Source organism: Emydura macquarii, unplaced genomic scaffold (assembly GCF_026122565.2).
Source record: "Emydura macquarii macquarii isolate MOO-44397 ecotype Brisbane River unplaced genomic scaffold, CSIRO-AGI_Emac_v2 contig_1146, whole genome shotgun sequence".
Taxonomy (NCBI): Eukaryota; Metazoa; Chordata; order Testudines; family Chelidae; genus Emydura; species Emydura macquarii.
The window spans coordinates 16,593,680-16,602,432 of record NW_027131283.1 but is presented as its reverse complement, the minus strand read 5'-3'; the positions used below and the strand labels follow the sequence as shown (position 1 = coordinate 16,602,432).

Here is an 8,753-nt window from a genome sequence, read left to right as displayed (position 1 = left end):
TTCCCATTTAGTGATATGGTGGCTAGTGCTGCAGGTGACATTCCAGATGGGGTAAAAAGTTACTCTGCAAAATAAGCTCTGAACTTCATCTCTCTGAGAACATCTATTATCTCTTTGTCTTTGATAGAGGAGCACTGAACTACTGTTTAGTAAATCATAATGCATAAGTCATTTTCTTGATCAATCTCCTGGATGATTGTTTCATTTAGCATAAATTCCCTAGATAGACTCCTGATTTCCAAACTAGTTATGTATATTTGTCTGTACTGAATTACATTTTGAGGACAGCTAGAGTAAAGTTCTGAATTTGGTTGTATAACCCTCTTTTCAGTGTGTGTTTTACATTTCCTCCTATAAGTGACTGGTCCACAGAGGTTTACGAGTCTGCTACAGCTTCTAGTTATAGGAATTAACCTTTTAGATTAACAGAAGGTGTTCATTATTTTAGTGCTGAAGGCCATGAGTTCAAACCCTGCACACAGCCTGAGCAGGGTTGGCGAGTTTCATTATTCATTTATTTCCTCTGCTGCCCATGTTAGGATAGGTCTGATTTTCGTACCATGTGTTTTTGCCCAACACCCCCTCTTATCCACACTCAAAGCCCCTATGCGCACAATCAACCTGAGCTGCCATGCTGGAGGAATGGGTCAGAGCACGCACTGAACTGTGACCCATCCCCTACCCACCCACTTCACAGCGTGGAAGTAGTAAAGGTGCAGGTACCTGGCCTCAAGTTTAGATAGTCCTCCACTGCCATTCCCACAATTTCCTATATCTCTATTTTCTGGCCCTTGTACCTACTCATGTACCACTCCCCCTTCTCTGCACCAAAAGCTACCTCTTGGTTCATATACCCTTGCTCAGCATTTAGCCCTTCATATTAGTTATGTTTATGCTTGGAAGAAGCTCTATGCTTCAGATGTGGCAAGTTTTCTGTTGGCATTAGACATACCTCTTAACTTGTCATGGTCCAAACGTGGAATGTGGTGCATGAAAAAGACTTAGTAAGAAGGGTACAGAACATGTATTCATGCAACACACTTAAAATGAGGCAGGATTCCTTCTTTTACTGTAAATTACTCTTTCTACAACCTCAGTTTAATGATGCCTTATAATTTGCAACAATAAAAGCAAGGGACATCAAATGCGTATGAAACCTAGATAATTTTGGGACTAAAATGAATGACATCCCTCAGAATGTGGTACACTTGAGAGATGTGGTAGTGGACAATTTATTATAGTAGAATAAATTGGTAAATTGACTTTGCTATAGAAAACAGTTGTGTTCAGTCTCGGATTTCTCCCAGTCCAACAGGCCGCCCTTGTGAAGCCCGTCAACCAAAGGTCTTTTCCTCCCTTTTTGATGCAAACATTCTAATGGCCCTTCCTCTGAGCACCTGTGCAAGGGGAGAGGAGCTGGAGCTAACTACCTTTTCATTGTAAAGCAGGTACCCTGCACCCTGTCACAGGAACACATTTTCACACAGGTTCAGTTTGGCAAGAATTCTAGAATGGATCTGCAGTTAGGCTAGATTATTGTATCTTGCCTGTCAAGGCACAGGTTGCTTTTCAGATCACTGCAGGCATCTCTGAACGTGGCAGATCTGATTCGTGCTCTGCTTTCTCTTCCTGCCCTCAGGAAAAGTAAATGGAGTACCAGTGACAGGAGACTTTGTGCTGTCTGATGCATTGATATGTGATGATCCTGAGTTGTAGCAACACTGTGTCATCTCTCAAAAGACACAATAGCACAGTGACTGAACACGATTTTTTTTTTTTTTTTTTAAGTATTTTCTCACTTCATTTTGGGCTACGTCACATTCCAGTTCTTCCGAACTGAGCATCAATAGTTTCGATATTGGGTCAGATCCTGAAAAGCAATCTGAACTCCTTTGGATTGTTCTGGTGGCCAAAAGGGGACAGAAAGCAGCTGAGTTTCCCTAGCTGGGCATTCCCTCTTGCCCCTGTTTTAGAGCAGTGGGAATGGGACTAGTGGAGAAAGAACCCCTGGATTAGTGGAAGCAGGGCACAGATGAGAATGTGGCCCAACATAAAAAGTTCACATTTTTGACATTGTTATGCATATTTGCTTTTCCTCAAATACTGCCCATATCGCTTATTGCACAACATTTTTGAATTTTGCATTTCTTGATCAGTGCCTTAGTTAACCATATGCTTACATATAATCAAATGGTTACTCTGTTTGTAACCCATAGTCAGCTTAAACTTAATCATGATTAACTGGGAACTAACTGGCAGAACATCAGGTACACACAAACAACTGGGTGCAACAGTTTGTCGAAAAATCACAAGGGACTTGTCTTTGGTTTTCCAAAGACAATAAAAAAGGGAGAAAATGACCAAATATATTTTAAAAGGAGTACATCTTGAGATAGTGCTCAACATTTAACCAGAGATTTATCATGGCTGTTAGAAAGTCAGAACCAATTTGGTTTGGTAAGATTCCTTTATGCTGATAAGCAAGTCTCTCTATTTTATGCAATGTATTCTTATTTGCAGAACAAGTTCACAAAGACCAAGGGTTTATAACTACTAAGAAAATGTCTATTTTTGTATCAGTCCCACACACATTTTTGTTTGCTTCTTTAATTTCTGAAAGCATGCTGTGCTGTATTTGTAATTAACTTTTTTGCATTCCCTGTTTTTAAGAATGTTCTTTTTATATATATTTTCATGCAGAAGAAAAGCCTATTTCGATAGTTAAGGAAATGAAAAGTAAGTAACTTAATTTTTCTTTTCTCTTGATGTTAATTTATGCAAGGGCTAATAGCATATTTGTTGCTTGGATCTGCTAGATTCAGAAAAGCTTCTACCCCAGAACAATTTTCAAGGAAAGAAAGAGCTTTCACTTTATGGCTCATGATATTTTGCATGTGCTATTTTGTATAACAATATAGGCTGGCTTCTTGTACATATTCATAATAGCAAAGCATCACAAAATATAAAGCTATAGCTGTGCTAACTCAGCTGATACCCATAACTGCCCAACTTGAAGGGGCAAACCTGGAGGGCTGGGGGATGGACAATAGAAAGGGCATTTACATTTGCTATTATTTTACTAGCATTTAATGGGAATTCATTCCTTAACAAAAAGAGGGAAAGAAGATAGGAAATGTGTTTCTTGATGTCCCATACCTAATTCTATTTTACCAATTAATAACACTCATGCAATAAGTAATTAAATTGTTGTGGCCTTCATAAAGAAAAAAGCTAATTTCTACTCTCGTCCACTGAATCCATAAAATAGAGACATGTGAATGTAAAAGATTGTCATGTTCTTTAGTAGACAATGGTTTAACTGCAATTCACCATGAATAGCAGATACCTTGTAATGACAGTTTTAAAGGTCCAATTCATAAAAATGTTATGAAGGTATATTATTTACACAGGCTTTTCATGGGATTCTGCACTTATTGCTGAGTATTTCTTACAAGTTTCTCTATTGTCAGTCAGGTTTTATAAGGGAAGCACTAAGTCAGAACAAATGCAGGCCTACTGTATCACCTCAAAAAATCTTAGTTATAATAGATTAATGGGTGTAACTTATTGAATAAGTGCCTATTTCTTAAATAATTATCTGGCGCACACACTGGCTCCTATTCTAGCCTCAGCTTTATGTGGACTCTGGAGTATAGAATATGTTATATATTTGAAGGGATGACAGTAGTGTCCTTAATAAGATACTGATTGGTTCAGATTTGCATGTCTTCTCCATTGCATAGACTGATCGCCAGATCTATGTTTTATGCATTGTGATGGTAAATCTTCCAAAGCATACTTCAGTTGGCCAAACACGGGCAGGTTTAGTAAAACGTAACACAAAAGTCTGAAACAGGTTAATCTGCCTTAAATGACACTGTTTGGCCCAAAAGACATCTGTCACACATAGTCTTGGTCTACCAATGTGATGCCATAGAGATAAAATACATCTCCCAGAGCTATGCTGTCTTTTTTGCCTTACTCTGTGTTTAAGTATCAGGCCTTACACAGATCTTTCACCTTATTGCTTTATAAAATGTGATCATAGTTCTTTAGTAAGATAAAAAAAATGTAACTGAACTTCTTCTAAATCTTTTCTTAGGAACAGGAGAGGAAAAGAGGGTAAACCAAGAGAAGAGAGCTATTCCTGAATCTAAAAAGAAAGGTATGGCTTTGGAAAATTTTGTTGAGAGGTTGATCCGGCTCCCATTGAAATCTATGGCTAAATTCCCATTAACTTCAATGGTGGCAGATTAGACCCTGAGCTTGCAGTACCACATTGCTCTCCTATTGGATGTTCTTCCCTTATCTTGTTAATATCACCATCCCATGTTTTACTACTTTCTCCATTTTTATTATCAGTTTTTTTAAGGCTTTCCTGGGTGATAAGCCAGAGAATCAATGCCAACCATTGTGGTTTAGCCCCCCTGTTATGAGACTGTCCATGGCAATAGGACATGGCTATAGTGCCATATGTGAAAATGGTGGACACTTAGCTTTGTACTCTGTGTACGAGTTTCAATGACATCAGTACCATGCAGTTTTGATAGTCATAATCAAGATTTGCAGCTACCATTAGTAACTTAAACTAAAATGTACCACATTCCTTCACTGATGATTCTCACCTGGCCTTTGATGAATTATTAAGGGTCCAAATTATCCATAGCTGATGCTTTCTGATTAACTTTCATTTTTATCTGATTGCTCTGTGACGACATACAATGGCTACATGAGAATCGTCTGATCTAAACTCAAAAATGTCACATTTTTTCAGCATGTGCCCATCAGGGCTGGCTGACTGCATATTTGAGTGTGTGATTCATAGTTCTAGCATATCAAATGACTTTCTTTTAATTAAATGTTAGAAAAAGAAGAGGAAAAAAAGAAATCCCCTGAGAAGACAGCTGTCCCTGAAATAAAAAAAGCAGGTAAGAAATTGAAATTTGTCAGTTTCTTCAATAGATGTCTGATTATTTAATGTATGCATTTTCAATTTTTAAACATTTAAAATAGGTTAGTATGTAAATTCCCATTACTTAAGGCTCCAGGGCTCCTCCCTCCCCCAATTCTGTGGATTTGGACAGAAATAAGCCATCTCCCCCCATTTCTGACACCTCATTAAGCTGTGGCATAAGTAACCCCACTCAATGCATTCAATGTTTGGCATAGCTAGTGGCTTCTTGATTAAAAAAAGGAGTAGTACTATATGAAAAGGGGGATTTTCAGATTTGGGATTAAATTTAGCAGGGACAGTTTTTTCACATTCAAATAATTTTAGGTACAGATGGTAAAAGGTAGCAGGGAAAATAGGGTGGTTAGTTGTCTAAGGCTTTATCTATGCTAGGAGAAATACATCATGTTAGAAACCATATTAAAACATAGTTTGACATGTTAAACATTACTTAGCATAAGCAAAAGCAGTTTGTTGGTTTTTTTTTAAAGTGATGACTAGGAACAAATGCTTTATGTCTTGTCTACACTAGAATTTCCAATGATTTTCCAATGATTTTGTGTTAACTGACTCATGTTAAAACGTGTTTTAAATTCAAATATAGCTTCTTCCCTGGTCATTTTAATATCTTTCATTTCTGCTTCTATTGTGCATTTCCAAGTTTTCCTTGGTCTACCTTGTCCCCTCTTGCTCTGGGGATTCCTGTCTAGTGCCAGTCTTGTTATGTTGTTCAGTTCTTTCCTTCATGTGTGATCTAGCCATCTTTAGTTTTGTTCCATAATTTCCTGTCCTATCAGTTTCCATTTCTTCCTCCTCCAAAGCTCTTCATTTGCAATTTTTTTTCTTGACCATCTGATGTTGAAGATTGGTCTGAGGCAGCTGTTTATAAAAATTTGGAGTTTAGATAATAAGGCCTTGATAAGTCTCCAAGACTGACTTTACAATGGTGTTAAATAGTCAAAGCGTGTTTCTCCAGATCGACATTAGGATTGCAAAGACATGTCTGATTTTCACTATTCTGTCTGTTCCACCTTTTTTGCTTATGATACTCTTAAGAATTGTGAAGTGTCAGACCACATCTATGCCAATCTCAGAAAGTGTTATTGGTGTTTATTGTGTGTTTATTCTCATGGTTTTAGTTCTCTGTGTTGATTTTCAGCCCTACTAATTGTGCCTGGGTTTGGAGATAATTTGTTTTAGTTTGTTTTTCTCCGTGGGTATGAGGTAGCAGGTTGATGTAATCTGCAAAGTCAAGATCTTCTAACTTCTGTGCAGAAATCTATTTTATACCCCTTGGTTGTTCTTATTACCCAATCTATTATCAGTAAGAAAGTCAAGGGTGACATGAGACATCCTTGTCTGACACTTGTAACTTAGTCAGTCCGCTATTATGTATTATTTAGCAAGTCATATTTTCATAGAAGAGCTGAATAGTATTCACAGATTTCTGGGTGTAGCAACTTCCATAAGACTGTTCTATCCACTGTGTCATGATCTGTTCCTGCACCCTGTTATGTACAAACTCTAAAGTTCTACTCCATTTGTGCTGAATCATAATGTGATCAATTTGGTTCCCTGTTCTGTGGTCTGGCTACCTCCATGTTATCTTGTGAATAGTACAGTGAGGGAAATAGTTCCTCCAGTGATCAGCTCATCATTCTACAAAAATCAGCAAACATTTCCACATTTTAGTTCATTTAACAAAGACCTTATTTTCCCATGATTACTTCCCTCTGTATATTGTTGCTCTCTCCTTTAGTGTTCATGTCTCCAGCTACCAGGAAGACATCCCTTTTCAGGACCTTGCCTATCATGCTCTGTAGCTGTTCATACAAGTTTTCTTGTTCCTCTTGGCTAGCTTGATTTTTTAGAGTATAGCACTGAATAATGGGCACTTTCTGAAACTTTGATGTAAATTGTTCTGTTATAATTTTGTCAGGCTTTTAGTTGCCCTCCTTGACAGTATCAGGTCATGCCATCTCTATGTACATTATCCATAGCCAGGAAGGAGGACTTGCAGCTGCACCTGCCCAGTCTCTAGGGGACCTATGAGCACAGCTGAGCCACAGCAGGGCCACCTGACTGACTATTCCACCTAATTGGCTGAGAAAGTCAGCAGGCCTGCTCTTAAGCCCGACAGCAACAACTGATCCCTGGCTGCTCACTACACACACTCACAGCTGCAATTTCTCCTTGCCTGGCCTGCTCCTGGCCTTGCTCCAGCTCTGCTACTGTCTTGGCCATCTGCTGTAGCCTTGCTTGGTACCTGACTCCTGGTCCCTAACTTTGGCTCTGTTTCTGGCCTCTGACTCCAGCTCTGACCACTTTTATGCTAGGCCTGACCACTTCTGCTCCAACTGCTAGGCCTGACTACCCACACTGGCATTCAGTAGCCCAGAATATAGTAGGATGTGTCCAGATGACAGTTATTTGTTATGATGTTACCCATCTCACTTCACTTAGGCCTAGTATATCTAGTTTATACCTGTCCATTTCTTTTCTTACGTGGGCTGTTTTACTAGACATATATAGTGTCTGCCTGTTCCACATACTGATTTTAGTTATGGATTTAGGAGAGAGGATTCATCAGAGGAGTAGCTTCCTTTCAGGTTTGGCCACTTTGTATCGTCATCTCTCTTCCAGGTCTAACTGAGTTGAATTGAGTGGAGTTGAGTTCATTGAGCTGAGCAGGAGGGTAGGTTTCTGTAACAGCTTTGTTTTTTTACGGGAGCAGATTGTTAATCCATTCCCAGCCCCTTACCAGGAGGACTGGTGGACTGCCTTTTGACTGGTTTCTACTCTTCAACCTGACATGGGTGGCCTTACAAGTTAGTTATATTCCCACCAGCATAGCTCTCGGGGTCATTGGACCATGCAAGCTGTCCCACCACATCAATGCATAGTCCTTGGGAAAGGAAACCATGTTACAGGTCTTGTAATTCAGAAATGGTTCGTCTGATTTTGATATTATCTCATTTTGAACCCCTAAAAAGCAGGAAATCATAATGGGGGAGACAAATTACAATTATAGTGTTGCCAACTCGCATGATTTTTATCACACATCATGCATTATTTGTGTTTTTCTTAAGGCCACACCTATGGGAGTCATGTGATTAAAGGAGTATCTCAGCTTTAATTTAAAAAAAAAAAAAAAGTATTTTTCTACTTTCATGATTAGGGAGAAAGGCTTGAAAACAGGAACCCCAAAGGCTCAAACACCAGAAGGCAAACAAAAAGAACCCACAATTTATTGTTTTAACATTTTTGCCATTTTTAACTAATCTCATTAGTTTTTTGGGGTCTGACTCATTATTTTTGAATACTTGGGGCAATTAACTGTAGCAATATTGTTCTAGTAAACACATAAGGATCTTGAATGCTTTGCAGTTTGTGGATGTAAGCTCATGTCGTACAACAGCAAGGAGGTTACTGATAGGCTTCTGAACTCTGAAATGCGAAGGACTAAAGTGACAAAGACAGGGACTTTTATACTAATTCTTAAAGATATGTCCACTCAAAATATTATAGTAGAACTTACAATAACACCTGTCTTAGTCATGTATACAAATAGGGCCAACTCTATTCATGCAAAACCTTATGAGGAGTGGCTCAGAAAAAAGCATTTATGGATGCTCATCTTTGTGATATCAACAGTTGATTTTTTTGAGAGGTTGCTGAGTACCCGTCATAACAGTTAATGGGCACTTAGATGCCATGGTGATGATCACAGTATAATAATAGAATGGAACAGTGCTTAACACCACAAAGAAGGGGTTAAAACCAGCATCAGAGGAAGCATTAT

At 38.6% G+C, this 8,753-nt stretch overlaps 1 protein-coding gene across 10 annotated transcripts in view; it reads left to right on the top strand.

Annotated features, from left to right (window-relative positions):
* The window catches only part of TRDN (triadin), a 301,086-nt gene that overhangs the window by 161,977 nt on the left and 130,356 nt on the right, over positions 1–8,753 (top strand). For all 10 annotated transcript variants that reach the window (XM_067546684.1, XM_067546692.1, XM_067546686.1 and 7 more), the window contains 3 exons: positions 2,701–2,736; positions 4,103–4,165; positions 4,866–4,928. In XM_067546684.1, the coding sequence (XP_067402785.1) occupies positions 2,701–2,736; positions 4,103–4,165; positions 4,866–4,928 (162 nt within the window). The remainder of the gene's footprint in view (positions 1–2,700; positions 2,737–4,102; positions 4,166–4,865; positions 4,929–8,753) is intronic.